This window comes from Rhagoletis zephyria, unplaced genomic scaffold (genome assembly GCF_001687245.7).
Source record: "Rhagoletis zephyria isolate East Lansing unplaced genomic scaffold, Rhagoletis_zephyria_1.1 Rzeph_scaffold_00041, whole genome shotgun sequence".
NCBI classification, from domain to species: Eukaryota; Metazoa; Arthropoda; class Insecta; order Diptera; family Tephritidae; genus Rhagoletis; species Rhagoletis zephyria.
This window is the reverse complement of record NW_016157125.1, coordinates 718,892-736,438: the sequence shown is the minus strand read 5'-3', so window position 1 is coordinate 736,438 and position 17,547 is coordinate 718,892. Positions and strand designations below refer to the sequence as shown.

At 38.2% G+C, this 17,547-nt stretch overlaps 2 protein-coding genes across 12 annotated transcripts; one reads left to right on the top strand and one right to left on the bottom strand.

Moving 5' to 3' along the window:
• Nucleotides 1-13,784, top strand: Acox3 (Acyl-CoA oxidase 3). 8 transcript variants are annotated; one of them, XM_017621380.1, is made up of 9 exons: nucleotides 1-148; nucleotides 2,596-2,766; nucleotides 5,306-5,468; nucleotides 11,209-11,346; nucleotides 11,417-11,907; nucleotides 11,984-12,732; nucleotides 12,794-12,948; nucleotides 13,025-13,312; nucleotides 13,386-13,784. In XM_017621380.1, exons 2-9 carry the CDS (start codon nucleotides 2,744-2,746, stop codon nucleotides 13,494-13,496), a joined length of 2,118 nt encoding a protein of 705 aa, XP_017476869.1. In that variant the 5' UTR covers nucleotides 1-148; nucleotides 2,596-2,743; the 3' UTR covers nucleotides 13,497-13,784. The 8 variants fall into 8 exon arrangements, with proteins under 8 accessions (XP_017476869.1, XP_017476864.1, XP_017476856.1 ...); XM_017621375.1 differs by having other exon boundaries at nucleotides 2,571-2,766; XM_017621367.1 differs by having other exon boundaries at nucleotides 1-259.
• Nucleotides 13,785-13,797: 13 nt separating this feature from the next.
• Fic (FIC domain protein adenylyltransferase) lies at nucleotides 13,798-16,719 on the bottom strand. Of its 4 annotated transcripts, none has more exons than XM_017621412.1 (6): nucleotides 16,552-16,715; nucleotides 15,671-16,496; nucleotides 15,259-15,605; nucleotides 14,984-15,187; nucleotides 14,789-14,926; nucleotides 13,798-14,733 (listed from the first exon to the last, which is right to left on the bottom strand). In XM_017621412.1, exons 2-6 carry the CDS (start codon nucleotides 16,328-16,330, stop codon nucleotides 14,460-14,462), a joined length of 1,623 nt encoding a protein of 540 aa, XP_017476901.1. In that variant the 5' UTR covers nucleotides 16,331-16,496; nucleotides 16,552-16,715; the 3' UTR covers nucleotides 13,798-14,459. The 4 variants fall into 4 exon arrangements, with proteins under 4 accessions (XP_017476901.1, XP_017476916.1, XP_017476909.1 ...); XM_017621427.1 differs by having other exon boundaries at nucleotides 15,671-16,478; XM_017621433.1 differs by having other exon boundaries at nucleotides 14,571-14,708; nucleotides 16,552-16,719.
• Nucleotides 16,720-17,547: the final 828 nt, after the last annotated feature.

Here is a 17,547-nt window from a genome sequence, read left to right as displayed (position 1 = left end):
AGTAACAAAACAAAAACAAACGCTTCTATAACAAAAACTAAAATAAATACAAATTAAGAGAGCGCAAGAAATGGAATTCATTGAGCACAAACTAATCAATAGCGAAGTAATTTAATCGGCAAGCAATAAACAAGCGCACTAACCTCAAGTAAAAAGCAAAAGTTTTACTACATTTACAACAAGCAATAAATAAATCAACGACCGCATACGCGCTGGTGTACTGAACAAAAACTGACCGTACATGCAAACATCTGGCCAAGTTAACGATAAAGGGCTTGTGATTAAATTATTTTAAGGGCTGATTGAATATAGCGATTGTTTTTTTTTAATGTATAAACGTTTACGTTTATGCAGTGGAAAATAGTAGGGCTGTTCAGAGTATTGAGCAAATTATCTTGGATTTGCATTTGCAAATTTTATGCTTGCTACCATGGCAACAGTTTGCATTTAATCGTTATGAATTTACAAATGCACCAAAATATGCAAATGCAGGTCATACATATGTATGTGCAAGCTAAAAATATCCCTAGTATTTAGCAATAAAGCAGAACAAAGAAAATTTTGCTGTGGTCTAGGGTGCAAAATAATAAAAAACCAATCGACGTTGGCATTCATAAAATATTAAAAAAAAAAATAAAATCTATAAAAGAATATAATTATCGTTTCGGTGATACGAGAAAATAACAACGCACAAAGAAGCAGTGATTCGCTGTGAACATTGGCACCCATTATCAGCGTTCTTTATATCGATATGACCAATATTACACCATCCAATGGAATTATCTAATCGAGATATTGGACGGATTAGCCCAATCAGTTCTTAATAGTCTAAACGCAATGAAAGCACGCACATATGCATGTTTACACACTAGGGTGGTCCAAAAGAAGCAGAGTCGGAATTTTAATGTTCTCAACCCTAGGATTGTTATACTGTGCAACAAAAATGACCTTTTAAAAACACCTAGAGTGCGCAGATATCAGGTTTGATAGCTGTTGGCCACACAAACAATGCCTCATACTCAGTTTTACCAGATCAATTCGTATTCTCGAGAAAAATAATTTTCATGATCCAAAAAAATTATTTAGAAAATTCATCGTTTTGTGGCCTATAGTGGTTGAAAATAGTGTGAACGAGCAAAACGATAAGTTTAGAAATTTGTGGAAAAAAGTTTTGGGCGCTATACTCAGATTTTTGGATCATGAAAACTGTTTTCTCGAGAACACGAACTGATCTAGTAAATCAGAGCATGAGTCATTGTTCGTGTGGCCAACAGCTATAAAACCTATTATATACGCACTCTAGGTGTTTTTTTTTTGTTCTATAGTGTTATATACCCAAAAATCAGGGGTCTGTTTTTTTTTATTTTAAAATTAAAAAATATTGACAGGTTTACATACATTAAGTCATATATAAAGTTTCCCATATATTTTATATGGGGAAAAACAGTATTTTGCAGAAATGGTATAGAATTCTTCTAACTAAATATGTTTTAATCGGAAAACTCTGTTTCGCTTCAGGATGCTGCCAGTAATAATACCCAATTGTTTGCTTAACCATTTTTAATAAAAACGGGCACCCCATTACATTTTTTAGGGATTATGGGGGGACTTATAAGTAAATAGTTAATATTAAAATTAATATTAAGAAATGGTAACAAAAAACATTATTATTATTGGAGGTCTCCGGAATTATTCGAAATTATTTATTTTCAAGAATTCTATACCAATTCTACGAAGAATTGTTTTTTCCCCCATATAAAATACTTGGAAAACTTTGAGTGCTTTGAGCGAGCTCTAAATATATTTTTATTTAGAAATTAAAAAAAAAACACAGGTAGCATGAAAATTCGAACTTAACATTTTTCAACCGCATTATGGACCGCCCTAATGTACAAATTTATGTACATATGTACCTACGTGCATTATTCCGTTCCACCTCATAGGCAAGCAAAAAAAAGTTCGCTGTGCTCCCCTGAGTCTTTAAGTATTTTTGTAAGGCAATTTCAGGAAAAAAATTGCAGAACCTAGGTATAATCTTTTTTAAATTTAAATTTTTCGGTGACACATACTTTCGGCAATAACAATTTTTTTTTTTAAATAGTTCTCGAATAATCGAAAACCTCGTGAGTGAGCTTTAATTTACTGTCATGAGGGTAGTACGTTAGCGTGATAAGAATTGATATTTGCTGGGAAAATACTGAAATTATCTAAAACTTTCTCGCTTTATTTTTTCGACAATCGACTCTCTTAAAGAAATCTTGAGGGAAAATTTTCCAATAAGATAGATAGTATTTTGTTTACCCAAAAAAAAAAATACGATAGTGTCAAATCTTTCTTCTCGCTCTCGCTGAAGATATGATAAAAAATTGAAAAGGCGACCCCTACGTTCGCCTTTAAAAAAAAAATTATAATTTTTTTCTTTTCAAATTGCCCTGAAAAAATTCTTTGGATACAGGCGTGAATGGCGAGCTTTTGTTCTGGTATGGTCTAATGTACCTATGCATGTGTGTGTACATAAATAAATGCACACGAATTCCAAGGTGCGCTAACTATATCTATTCTTGATAAAGCTAACGATATTGTGTTCGAAAATAGTTGCAAATCGAAAATAGCGTTGTGCGGTCGGAATTACGTTAGCCCGCAATTTGCACAAAAGTTGGCCTGAATAAATAAAAAAAAAAAAAAAAACGAACGAAATTGCCTTTTAACGTCTTAAGTGTTGTGGAAACATTGAACTCTCAATATGGTGGCAATTACTAATAACAAGTAAGTGAATAGTTTCTTAAACATAAAAATGTACTGGACTGGTATTCTGTAGTGTTTAGTAAAGTGTTACAAAGTAATTAACGAATGTATGTTGATTAGGGTGGTCCTTAAAGTAAAATTAATGATTTTTTTCAGTCTCATCTCCTCAATCGGTAATACCACGGTCATAGGTATCACATATATCGCATGAGTATTTAATAGTGTACTACCGGGGGCAGTAGTCAGGTTGTCATGGGGTAAAAACTGACCTTCTCTGGCTCCTGCAGCTTATAATCGGTGACGGAGTTGTTGCGACGGAGTGGGGTGGTGCCACCGTCCAGCGCAAGATAAAAAGGGGCACGCCCCAAGGTGGTGAGCTCTCCCTCTTCTCTAGATTCTGGACCTACTGGAGGAGTTGGTGTGTAGGTGGTGGCGGGCAAATTTTTAGATACGCTCTACGACTTAACTCAAGAGTACTTGAACCTGGTGACTAGATGGTCTGCGAAATGTGGACTTGCAGTAAGTCCTAGTAAAACGAAACCCTTTTTATTCATTAGGATGTAAAATGTGCCTTTCTACCAAGATTACTTCCTGACACTATGAAACCATAGTTAATCCCATTCTGGCGGAACGCACTGGAGAAATCAGTAGGCGGGGTATCTCTATCCTTCGGGGTATACTGAGAGACCACTGTCCTATCGGACCCTCAACGTTAAGCTTTAGTTGATATATTTAGCAGGTAAAACAGCTGCAGCAAGGGCGGCTGCTAGACTTAGGTTTGCTGGTTGCCCGGCGGTCTCGGAGTCTGGAGGCTTTAGTTTTCCTGTGAGGGAGGTGAACATCTACTCAGAGCACTGGGCTCACGTACGTCCCAATTCACTATCGGTCGAGTTGGAATATTACTTGTCAGGCGGGCATATGTGACAGGCCATCACAGAAAACTGTGTGGCTGATGAAAAGAGAGATTGGAAGTTACTCTGACTACCATGTGGACTTTTCTGGGAAAGACGAGACGTAGGAGAGCCCAGCGAACGATGACGGAAAAACAGGGTACGGGCTACTGCGAGGCCATTTTGGTCGATACAGTTAGGCTCTCAAAGCCGGGTCTGTCGGTTCTGGTGGGTGTACCCACAGGCCTCTGTTCTATCGGGGTTCACGCGGTGGAATTAAATTTCACACCAGATCCCTTTTGTCGCAGCTGTAGTAGAGGTGCTTTCGCTCTTGTCATTCTAATTGCCTTACTTTTCATTTCTTTTTCGTTTAGCCTGATATTTTTTCCTCCGCTAGCTTGATAATAACATTCTCAGTTTATCTTTTCAGACCTTTGGGTTTCTTTCAGCGCTCGGTTAGGTACTTGCACTGATCCCCACCTAGAAGTTTTGTTAGAAGACTGCACTAGATCATTTGCCCTTCACTTAGAGATATATATTTTCGATAGTTTTTTTATAAAAATGTAGCTCATACTACACCATAAAACATAAAAATAAAATCACTAAACTTTGTACAAAACTCAGGAAAATTCAATAACAAACACTAATTTGCTACTTTTTGAAAAATTGCCAAAAATCAACGCGCAACTTCAAACTTGCGCTTTGTTATACTTAAATTGAATGGGCTATAAAACTGCATACTCAGAATTTTTTGTATAGAAAGTTGTAAATTATTATGCAAATTTATAGAGTTTTCCCGAGTTTTGCACAAAGTTTAGTGATTTTATTTTTAATGTTTTATGGTGTAGTATGAGGTATATTTTTATAAAAAACTATCGAAAATATATAATAACAAAAAGCTTTGCATATATTGCGAAAAATTCACTGTGCCAGTACTCTTATTCGTCACTGGATGTAGTCACCGCCGGAGTTATTGTTATAGCGACATAACTAATCCCTGCCTAAATCGGCTAGTCCTTCAATCGTTGTCGTCAAGCTCAACTAACGGTAGGCCCAGGAACGGAGTAATCATTTCCGCTGTAAAATTTGGCAGACCCGAAATTTCTGGTTCTAATTTTTTCTTTACAACTATTAAATTTTTTTCTGTTCATAAGACTTTTTTATGTTAGAAAATTAAACACTTTTTTATTTACGGCTTCACTGATTTTTTATTGATAATAAAAAGTCTACAAAGGTCATCGGAATCAGGTCTTCTAAATAATATAACATACACATGCACATACATATAAAAAAGTGCATTCGCTTATTTTGTTTTGATCGCACATTTCTTATTTAAATTCACTCTTTTATTTATTTTACACTCGCCACTCACTAATATGCACTGCATTCCACAATCTCATTCAGAGCAAATATTTCAACAGAAGCGAGGAATCGAACTGCTTAAGTAAACACAGCGGCTCGCTTTCACAACGGGCAGTGACCACAAAATTAGTCTTGATTCAAGCTTGGCGTTGTACACACAATTCACTTTACTTAGATTTATACGAAAGTAAACTCAGAAATACCGATATATACATACATATATGCACATTTACATACTGGAAAAAAAATTTAACGTAATTAAAAATGGCTGCATTAACCAAATATTTATCGCTTTTGCAAAATCCCAGTGAAATTGAGTCAGCTGAGCCGCAATCGGAAAATATACTTGAAGATAAGACGATATTTCCAGACTTCAAGAGTGGTCCATTGGCAAAATATCGTCAACTTTCAACATTTTGCTACAAACGTATGAGCGTCGTATTGGAGGGTGAGGAGCACATACGCTTGAAGGTGAGAAAAAATAATTAAAATTAAAGTAAAGTAAAAAGCATAAAAAAGTACTAGTAGCGACTTGTCAGGTAAAATCTACGTGCACCATTCCGTGTGTATGTATGTATTTGAACTTAGATATTGACATTATCATTTTTTGTTAATGAGCTGAATTTAGTTTAGTCACAGTGCAAAGTTCGCATTAGTGCAAAGTGTAAGAAATGTAGTATAACAGAGCACTGAGGTGCTAAACAAAAGTGTTGGTAGAAGTGTGTAGAGTTCATGAGAGATGGGTTATACACTTCAATTTAGTTACATACATATGTATGTATGTACGTACATACATTTTTTAACCGACTTCCAAAAAAGGAGGAGGTTATCAGTTCGTCGGGAATATTTTTTTTTTTTTTTTTTTTTATGTATGTTACCGCATAACTTTGGACCACGTCAACCGATTTCGATAATTCTTTTCGCATCGGAAAGGTACTAATCTATCTGGTTAAGATCCGATCAGCGGATCATGAGATATATATATATATATTTTTTTTTATATGGGAGTTGAAGTCGGTTTTTTGTTTGCTAAAAATTACTTGTATTATTTAAACATTTTATTAGTCAGCTTACATATGTATGTATGTATCTAGTACATATAAACAAAAATATTGTTGGTCATTTGCGATAATGACACTAATCAAAAAATAAAATCCCTTACAAATTTTAATTTAAACCTACAACAAAACATATATTACATAGGCCTACGAAATTTTACAAATTTTGAGACCCTCCGACGAGGCTATACTTTTTGTAACCACCAATCGTACATAATGTAAATAAAGCATATATCGCGAAACTCATAAGCTTCAAAGGACAAAAATTGTCTCGTTCCTCAAAATTTTACATGTATTTCTCTGTTAAAGATTAGCTTAAAGACAAGAAGTTGAAGATGATACCATTTTATGACCTCAATATACATATAAGAAGAATATTTTTCATTCGCTATGCTCGAAATTTCCTGCTGGACACTAAATACTACTACATACAGTATCGGTCATATCTATAGCACGCCATTTCAAAGTGATATTGTGTGCCACTTATGTTTATTTACTTATTTTAAAGAATTTTCAATTAAAATGCAGTTCTTTCTCTAACAAACCCAATATAAACCCAAGTTTAACAATTTGTAGAAAACTTCAAAAAAGTGCAACAAAAAAATTCTAAAAAATCAACGGTAACTTTTAGCAACTTGAAACTTGCACATTATCAGACTAAAATTGGTTGGGCTATAAAACTGTGTATTCAGAAAAATTCAAACACTTCTGAGAAAAAAGTTTGAAATTTAGGTGAAAATTTGTTGCACTTTTTTGAAGTTTTCTACAAATTGTTAAACTTGTTTTTATATGGGGTTTGTTAGAGAAAGAATCGTATTTTAATTGAAAATTCTCAAAAATAAATAAATAAACATAAGTTGCACACAATATCACTTTGAAATGGCGTGCTATAGATATGACCGACTATGACTTTTTTGAAGTTTTCTACAAATTGTTAAACTTGTTTTTATATGGGGTTTGTTAGAGAAAGAATCGTATTTTAATTGAAAATTCTCAAAAATAAATAAATAAACATAAGTTGCACACAATATCACTTTGAAATGGCGTGCTATAGATATGACCGATACTGTATGTACATACGTTGTTGACATTATCTCCAACAGACAAAAAACTCACAGGTGTGAATAATTAATATCAGCATGTTGTTAGTCATGCGTAACNAGCCCGAGCCCTTTCCAACGAATGCAAAACCGTGGGAATCGGTTCGGCGGTTCTTGAGTTATAAGATTACCAAGGAAATGTAACTTCTTTTTATATATATAGATTTCAAACAAGTGGCACAGCAATAAGATCTTTATCAATGAATGAGTTCAATACTCCGATCACTTCGAACTGTAGTGCTTAGGTAATACGTATACAATACATATGTATATACTAAGTTGGCTTAAAGTTCGATTGAAAAAAATTCAAACGTCATAAGTGTTTGGAGGAAAAGATGGATTGGATGGGTAAAAAAAAGTAACCACAACAGTGCGGTACACTGTTGGACTATTAGAAAGTTGTATGTAGTGATACTAATATATTGGGAACGCTAAGCGGAGAAACGTGCTGTTTCAACGAAGTCGGACCAAAGAGAGAATATAGGTACATATCTAAGTGGGTTTCAATGGACAGGTGACATACATATGTTTGGTTTGCTATGGTCGAGTCTGGGCCATAGTTACGCGGGTCTCTCTTGGCAGCTGAAGTATCCCTGCTCGCTGAGGCACACTCCTCTGCGATATAGGGTGTCAGACATTACTCCAATTAATTTTCAGCGTTTCTCGAGTGACACCAAGGCTATCGCTACTTGGCTGAGCAGCTAATCGTCTGAATAAAAAATAAAAAATTAGAGACGTTGTTAAACGACGTAAAAAGCCTCAATTATAAATACAGGCCAGTAAAGCCGCAAGGTAGGGAAATATGTAGGCAACANGGGGGGGGGGGGGGGGGGGGGGGGGGGGGGGGGGGGGGGGGGGGGGGGGGGGGGAGCTTATGTAATCAGTTAGTGACAATTTTCCGATCGCAACCGCACTTGTTGACGCAATAACATTCGAATCATGCGTCAAGAATCTCCCCCTAGGGACCTTTAAGGTTATCACTTTGTAATAATAAGACTTTACTTACGAGTACTGTAGCTCGTTTCTGTAACTCTTCGCTACCGATTATTTCTCTACTGGTAGAGAATATACGTCATTCTCTACTACTCATTAACAGTAGAGAAAAAGGCGGCAAATTTATATATGAATTCGCCTTGGCAGAGAATTGGTGCAGAAACGAGCTACTGGATTGATGTTGATGACATTTTTAAAATCACTCATACATATTTGAAAATGCAATAAATATAGCATGGCATCTACCTACTTTTTTGCTTGTTTGCATTCCTAAAGATCAATGGCCTTATTCACAAAAAATAAAGTAGCTTTATAGAAGGTTTATAAACTGGAAAATTTAAGAAAACGTCAATTTATAAAGCTATTTAAACCTACTTTATTTTTTATGAATAAGGCCACAACAATTTAAGGGGAAAACGTTAAGGCTCCAAAAACGATTACGTTTATGCAAAAGGCTGGAGTTGATGCGACTACGGATCTAGAGATATGAAGCCATTAATAGAGTGCAAGCGTATAACAGTCTAATAGTAGGGGATGCAGTCCAAAGCTCTTGAGATGTATGTACACCATGATAGTACTCCCCATGGGCAGGTGGTAGCTACAACAGCCACGGTGGGAATATCTTCCGCCAAACTTTAACTTCTTCTTTCATTACCGGGCAAAACGCACACATCCAGGCAAGCACTATTTAATGACGATAGTCGGTTCTACGTTACCGAAACAACCCAAATTTGTATCTCTGGCCAAGGACTGTCACTCCAGCGTCGTTCCCCAAAAACTCTTTGGGGAATTGATATGCTGTTGCAACAACAATAACTCTGTAGACGCCTCTGAAGCTCCAGGAGGCATAGGAGAAGGTATCTTTGGCCGGGTTCTAGGCTTTTACTGCCTATGGACAGCATTTGTCAAGAGAAGATCTACGCTACCAGTTTATGTGATTTATTTACATTAAAACTACCGTAGAGAGAGCTTTCTAACCCCCACTTATCTTTAGAGGCTGGAGAAAATGTTTCAAGAGCGGTCTATTTCAGAGTTCGGCTGAAGAACGCCCTATCTCAGAAGTTGGTTAAAGAACGGCCTATCCCAGCAAATGGCTAAAAAATCCCCCTATATCAGTGTAAATTCAATACATTGGCAGCTGAGATAGCGCGTTTTTGAACCATTTGCTGAGATAGGGCTTCGCTTGATCAACTTCGGAAGTAGGGTGTTCTTGAGCCATGTTCTGAGGTAGGTCGATCTTCCACTCTCAGCCGTCGATTTAAGTGCAATGAGAAACTTAGCAGCCCTTGCAACACAGCAGCTTTGAAAAACAGGCCCTAAGAGAACAGAGGGAAACGAGGTAGCAAACAGCTTAACCAGAGAGGCAGAAGTCTAAGCCCCCTGAGTGCTTGAACCATTAGATGCAGTAACTTTTAAAACTATGCGGAAAGAGATAACAGGAATGAGGCACAATCAGTGACGAATCATTAAATGTCTTCCTCATGCTAAAAATTTATTGGGAGGTTATAACCTGAAGAGATGCAAGCATGTTTTTAAGCAAACCTCACTCGCTGACATTTTTCGACTCAAAACACTCCACTTCGGACAGCGACTGGATGTCTTCTGATGTCGCCAGAACACCACCTGCACGACGAGGCGAAAATGCTCCCCATAAAGGAGGCCAACACAATGCTGGGCAAGCAATTACTAGTGGGGAGCCACAGACGTGGACACCCGAACAGACACTTGCTTCCAGAGGTTCATTAAGCAACCTCCGGACCCGTCAGCCTATCGACACGCCCTGAACGGCATTCACAAGGAGTCAGTCTCGAGTTATGTAGACTCCAGACCTGTGACGGAGCTCCATCTGCAGCAGGTTAAACTCATAACTGAGCAGATTAGATGCAGATGTGCCAAATGAGTGTCCCGGAATGCGGAGATATACCCCACGACTCGAAACAGCTCTTCGTATGCCCGGAAAATCCGACTGAGCTAACGCCTTTGTGCCTGTGGGCTGACCCCATTGAGGCTGCACGCTTCTTGGGGCTTCCGTTAGTTGAGCTTGACGACAATGACTGAGATATTAACCGATCTGGGCGGGGTTGTTGTAGCCGCTACAACAACAACAACAAATAAACGCGTAGTTTCAAAATCTATGCTTAATTTTATTAGACCTAAAATATGTATGTACATATGTATGTATATGCAAAATTTTTTTCTGGGAAATTGTCTTTTTTATATGAAGCAACTGCACCTCTTCCATTTTGGTTTCAATCAAAGGTTGTAAAGCGGCAACTTATTCACTGATATAGAATGAACCTATGAAAGGCTAAAACAAGATTATTTGATAAGGTTCGATGTACTATGCATATGTTCATATCTTTACCCATATTTTTTATCTTTGCAAATACATACCTAGTAATAGTAATAACCCAATAAAGATTGTGCTTGGCTAACAATTCGAAAATGATAGGAAAACGAAGCCTCTTTTCGAGTCTCACCTTCGATAACGAATGTGGCATAGGTTAGTATTAGATTCGAGAACTAGGCCATTCTTCAGCAAAACGGAACCTTCGTTATCCAATGTGTTTTTCTTTCGTTATGAATTCGAAATCCAGCCCATTATCGAATTGAAATTTTAAAGAGAGAGAGTGATTGTCTTATATATCCCTTTGAGAATGAGCTTGATTTTACTTTCTATCTTGTTACTATAGTTGCCATTTTTTTCGAACCCATATTGAGTGTGTTTCCAATATACTATGATCGTTGGAAAACTAAGGTAGGTTATGAGTTCGTTCTCAGTTCGATATGCATATTGGATATCGAAGGTCATTTTCGAACGATCGCCACAATGTTTATTGAGTACTACCTACAATTAAAAAAAAAATTGTTAAATTCTTCAATAGCAACTGAATCATAAGTTTCAATAGTGAAGTTATCGGTCATTTGTATATTAGATATCTTTAACCAACGAAGGGTACGAGATACCTAACTAATAGTAGTGTTTTAACATAATCGCTTTTTTACTCACCAACCATCCGTCGCAATTTTTAATTAGCTTTTTCTTTTTATTTCATTTAGCATCGCATTTGGCAGTTTATGGAAAAACATCCTGACTTTCAACATGGCATAGAAACTCCATCACTGGACCGTCAACGTGAGTTGGCTAATCGTCGCTGTCAATTGCTTTGGGAACAACAGTTCTATGGATTAAGTGATGTTAGTAATCAATTAGTTTTTAAACAAAAACTGTTCATACCATATCTAACTTTGATTGTAATTCTTGCAGTACGTATCCGCACCGCACCTGTCGCTTGCCATGGCACAAAGCATGTTTTCATATGAATTCAGCTTGTCCGTTAAGTACTCACTCTCGAATGGCATGTTTCCGAGCACCATACTCTCGCTGGGCACTGAACGCTTGGCCAAGTATGCCGCGAAAATCGCTAGGAATGAAATCTTGGGCGCCTTTGCGCTTACTGAGATTTCTCACGGCACTAATGCGCGCGGTATGCGCACGCGCGCCTCCTACGACCCGAAGACGCGTGAGTTTATCATTCACACACCCGACTTCGAGGCGGCCAAGTGCTGGGTTGGCAATTTGGGTAAAACTTGCACACATGCGATCGTTTACGCACAGCTGTATGTGCCCGACGACACATATCAAGGGCTAAATGCGTTTCTCGTGCCCATACGCAGTGAACGTACGCTCCTGCCGTACCCTGGCGTGACAGTTGGCGATTTGGGCGAGAAGATTGGCTTGAACGGCATCGATAATGGGTGAGTGCGGGATTAGATATGTATTTTTTCTTTTTATTTCTTAGTATTTTTTTTTTCTTGTGTGAAATTTTTTCAGCTTTGTGATGTTCGACCAATACCGCATACCTGGCGAGAACTTGCTCTCCAAAACTGGCGATATCGACGAGCAAGGTAACTATGTGAGCAAAATTAAAGATAGTCGCAAGCGTTTGGGCGCCTCTTTGGGTTCACTTTCGGCTGGACGCGTGAATATATGTTCGTTGGCTTATGTTGCGCTCAGCAAGGCCATCACAATCGCCACACGCTACTCCGCATGCCGCCAGCAATTTGGTCCCGATGACAGCAATGAGGAATGGCCTGTGATAGAATACCAGTCGCAACAATATCGACTACTGCCGCATTTGGCGACCGCTTATGCGTTGAGAATATTTACCATGTGGATCGGCACCGCCAACGTAGATTTGACATTCCGCACTATCTTGGGTGAGGACACATCTGAAAAGGGCATGGAAATACATGCTATCTCGTCGGCAGCAAAACCGATCTGCACTTGGGCGGCACGTGACGGTATACAAGAATGCCGTGAAGCATGCGGTGGTCATGGCTACTTGAAAGTGGCCGGCTTGGGTGATCTGCGGAATGACAATGACGCCAATTGCACATATGAGGGTGAGAACAATACGCTTATACAACAAGCATCAAATTGGCTGATAAGCCTGCGACGTAGCAGCGCGAATTTCGAGCGTGATTCGCCAATGGGTTCTGCAGTCTTCTTGAAGGATATGGATGCGATTTTGGGCACAAAGGCGGAGGCGCTTGGCGCTACAGAAGCGCTCCATCCGGATAGTGAGTGAATGGGATTTTCGAAATTATTTTTTCTAATCCATATTTCGCGTGCTTTACGTAGATCTGCTGAAGACGTTGAACTGGTTGGTTGCCTACCAGTTGGACGCCACTGTGCGTCGGTTTGAAAGCTTGAAAAAACAAGGTCAAAATGCATTCGAAACACGCAACAATATACAAGTTTTTTATGCACAACAGCTATCCGTTGTCTATGCACAGGTACTTATGCATCCTTCGTATGCACCTAAATACATATAGCTGGTTTAATAGAAATTTAATTTCCTTCTTACTTTAGCGCACAATTTACTTTGTTTTCCATCGCTTCGTAAACGATTTACCGCCGTCGAATGAGAAAAAGGTGCTCACGCAACTCTTGTCCTTCTACGGCGCACATTTGGTCACACAACACATCGGCATATACTATCAAGGTGGCTATTTCCGCGATAATACGCAGGCAGAACATTATCAACAAGGAATTTTAGATTTGCTGCCAGTACTGAAGAATGAAGCGATATCGCTGGTCGATGCAATCGCGCCCACAGACTTCATACTCAATTCGCCGCTTGGCATGAGCGATGGCAATGTAAGTTTTTAAGCCGGTTTTGGCTGAAAGCAGAGTTATATTAGAATTTAATTATTTTGCTATTCTTACACAGATTTACCAGCATTTGCAGCGGTCCATTGTGCAAGCGCCGGGAGTATTTGAGCGACCCGTGTGGTGGCGAGATGTCACCTACAAAGAATATTTACAGAAGGCAAAATTATAGATCGCGCCACTTAGGTTTTGCCCATAAGCTTAGCGAACATGGGTTGTTTAATATACAATGTTTATACAAGAAATTTTTTATTGCAATACAATAATTTAGCTGTGGCCTTCATGTTTGTATCTATGTATGTATATACATAAAATTATATTACAATTTAAGTAACCAACTGCTAGGCCTTCAATAAATTTTATACAAACGTAAAAAATTAATTCCACGGTACATAAATTTTTATGTATATGAAATGTAACCAATACGCAAATGATTTGGTTACATAAAGCCTGAAATGCAAACATCGCAGTGAATTTGTATATATTTTTTTTAATCAATTTGTGCTTTATGATCGACTCAATAATTTTTACGAATGTAGCTACATCGTGTTTTGCTTAGAGAAGTGATATTTTTGTTGCGTAAAATTGTAGTTAAAAATATGTTATACATTGTAATAAATTATTACTTTAAGTCAAATTGTTATTTGGTTATCGTTTACAATTTGGCAGTGCCCTTTTTATAAATGTAGCTTTTTGGCATTATTAATAATTATAATTTGAAATTATTTCTGCATTTATATTAATTTACACCACAGAACAAAAAACTTTAGATTTTTCTAACAAATTCGGAAGTTTCGATTTGACGTACAAAGATTTTATGCATTTCCTCAGCAGCATGCCGCGTATACGGAGTGAAATCTATGTCAAGTTTTTAACTAAACCCTTTTACACTTCCAATGGATCACAGTCAAGTGTTGCATATTTACATACACATATAAAAAAGTACAATAATCAGCGCATAAAAAAATAATTTTTTAATAACCCTAGCATAATGTAAATTTTTGATTCTTTTTCGCTTACCACCCGCACTACTTTTTAGCCCATATCTAGCTTACATTTAAGTTATGACGTCTACGACTCTCGTTTCACTGTTAAATTCTATGGCATACAATAATATCAAAATTTTCATAAAATGTTAAGGAATTTCCCCCGAGCCAGATTCAAATATATCTACCGGCGCTGTGGTTGCTTTCTCTGCTGCGGTTGAGTCAGTCATTGTGGCCGTCACTAACTTATCCACACTTGCCAACTCATTCTCTGTTTGCGCTAGCATTGGTATCTGCTGTGGCAAATCACTTGTTGCCCAAAGATATAGATCCAGAGTTTTCTCTGTGCAATCGGCTATGAAGCGCACAAAGGGACGTATGTCGCCCTCATTTGCCAGCTGTAGAAATTGATAGTATTTGTGCCTGTTATAAATTAAATTTGTAATACATATTCCATAACTAACATGTTATTACTTACCTCTGTTGCTTTGGTATTATTATGGGCGGATACCCAGCGCGCATCAATAACGCATTCATAAGCAAACGCGAAGTACGTCCGTTGCCATCAATAAAGGGGTGTATGTGCACCAGTTTGTAGTGTGCCAAGGCGGCATGTCTGCAAGCAAAATTTATTATGTATTAAACATTTTTTAATATTGTATACTACACTTACTTTACTGGATGCAGAGAAACCGTATGCTCTGCATTCAACCAAATCTCAAAACGTTGCATGAGTACAGCCAAATCACCGGGACCAGGTGGCACGTGACCCCCCACATAAACTTGTGTGCGTCGAAATTCTCCACCCTCTATGGGATCAACATGACCCAGCACACGTCTGTGTATTTCCAAAATATCTTTCAAGGTAATTTCAATTCTAAGTTGCAAATCAAATAAACATTTTTATAACTTCCGCAACTGCAAATCTTTTGAAATAGCATTACTTACTTATTTACCAAACTCGCGTTAATGTATTTCATAGCCAAATCTAAACCAAGAATTTCGTTGTGCTCATCTATCGACTTGCCATCGACAGCCATCCGTGTCTCTAAAATAGAACGCGTTTGCGCCAACGTCATGGTATTGCCCTCAATGCCTACGGAGTGGTAGATATGTTGGAAATAAGCCTCTTTCTTAGCGCGCCGTAGTGCCGAATTTGATTCGTGCACCGCTGAAAGCGCGTCACGCTTTAAGTCCAGCACTTCTAGCTTCCGTTCGTCAATTGATTGTACAATGGCGGCGGTGCGCTGACGATTTGCTACAGCCTCTGTGTTTGCGGGATTGAGCATCAGAGCCTACGACGTTAAATCAACTCCATTAACATATTTTTAGTAAAAACATCTTTTAACTTTTAACCAACCTGAAAGTAATACTGATCTGCAAGCACAATATCGCGCTGATTATGCTCCAAATACTCTCCGTAGCGAAGCAACACCTCAGGATGCTTTGGCGCCAGCGCGAAAGCATGCTCGTATAATCGTTGCGCTTTATCATCCTTACCAAGCGCGCGCATTTCTGTGGCCAATTTTAGCGAGTCGAGCGCCTCTTTTGCATTGGTCGCAGAATCATGAGCGGACACTTCCTCTTTTAAACTACCTTGCATTGCTTTAAACGCTTCCAAATCTAGCGCGCCCTTTGCTGGCGCTGCATAAATTGCAAAATCATCGCGCGTCTGCAGGAAATGCTCACCAGGTAAGTGCTGCAGCTGCTTGGTGGCATGGCGTAGTAGCGTGCTATACGGACTGAAATGCAGAAACTCATAGAGGATGAAAGCCACACTTGAGCCCGCTATGAAGATGCACAGATTAACGAAACTGGTGGATAGCAGGGAGGCACGCACCAGGCGCTGCTGTTCTTGTAGCTGCATTAGCGCTTCGCTGTTTATAGCTGCAGCATTTGCTCGACTTCCATGTTGCTTGGCGGTTGTAGGATCAGTATTAAAAGTGGGCGATGCATAGGACTTGCCGTTGCTTAACCTTCGAGAAGAAGACCGAGCGGCTGTTGTTTGCACAGTATCCATCGCAAAAGTATCGTTGTTTTTTGTTTTAATATTACTGGTATTCTAGCTGCCGAGGGTTACTAAATCGAAAATAAGCTTTCATTTCACGCACCTCCTGCGGTCGTTAGGTTTCCTTGCTAGTACTGTTTCACTCAATGGCATCTTTCAGCTGGTAAAGATATGAGATCTAACGACTCACTTTTCTAATAAATTAGAAATTGGATAAAATGTATCGCACTCACCTCCACGTAAAATGTTTGTTTTTCGTTGCACGACTTTCTTTTGTTTAATTTCATGACGTGTGTTTTGACCAGGGCTCGGACCAACCAACTCAAAAAAGGAGTAGATGCCCCGAAAGTTAAAAAAATTTGCATTTTCTATTACAGCTAGAATCAGCTAGAATATTTTGAAATGGGTATTGGCTTTAACTGGGAAAGCCTTGGGCAAACAACTGAGTGGAATGAAACAGCAAGTTACTTAGATATTCAGAAATAGGAACGTAGACAAAATTATTATTTATTTATTATTTATTTGAAGGCTATCAACAGGATGTTCTTAAAGACTGCACATATTAGAAAAAATTACCTATAAAATATCATAGAAATTATTTAAATAAGAGTCAAGCCGATTTCGGTAAATACTGTCCGGCATAGAGAGTTCAAGGTTTAGAGGACTAGAAATCGTTTTGATTTCTAGCAAAGTTCTATTTAAGGGAGCATTTTTAGTATAAAGAGTTTTGCTAATAGCGTCTTTAAATAAGTCAGCATGCCGTAAAATTCTGTAAGGAACACTGAAATGTATACTGCTGATCCTGAGCAGCATGAACGAACGAATAAAGCTGATGCCACATAAAACTTTTGCTTCGCTTTACGTGACAGATTCGCTTTGACAGATAAGATGAAGTGTATGAAAATGCACAAAGCATGCCACATAAATCGTCGAAGCTGCAGCGCGAAGCGAAAAGATGGCCAACTCCCATCTTTTTGCGCGCTTTGACAATCAGCCAGTTTAATATTTATTTTGTTTCGTCCAAATTCGAGTTTTCATGCAGAAACATAAAACTTAATTACATTGCTGATAATTTTAAAGCAAAATATATGAAATCCACAGCAACTTTGACTAGTAAAAAAGCGGTACAAAATTGTTTTCTTGGCGTTCATTGTGGCATACCTTTTGCGTTTGGCGCTTTGCTGGCAAAGTTATAAATGTCACGCAAAGCTACAAAGTTTTATCTGGCA

Coding starts and splice junctions, on each gene's coding strand:
- Acox3 (XM_017621351.1), top strand. CDS start 5,262: ATGGCTGCATTAACCAAATATTTATCGCTTTTGCAAAATCCCAGTGAA. Junction 12,733..12,793: donor AGAAGCGCTCCATCCGGATA/GTGAGTGAATGG, acceptor TGCTTTACGTAG/ATCTGCTGAAGACGTTGAAC. Junction 13,313..13,385: donor TTGGCATGAGCGATGGCAAT/GTAAGTTTTTAA, acceptor ATTCTTACACAG/ATTTACCAGCATTTGCAGCG.
- Fic (XM_017621412.1), bottom strand. CDS start 16,330: ATGGATACTGTGCAAACAACAGCCGCTCGGTCTTCTTCTCGAAGGTTA. Junction 14,927..14,983: donor GTTTCTCTGCATCCAGTAAA/GTAAGTGTAGTA, acceptor TTTTGCTTGCAG/ACATGCCGCCTTGGCACACT. Junction 14,734..14,788: donor ATAATACCAAAGCAACAGAG/GTAAGTAATAAC, acceptor AATTTATAACAG/GCACAAATACTATCAATTTC.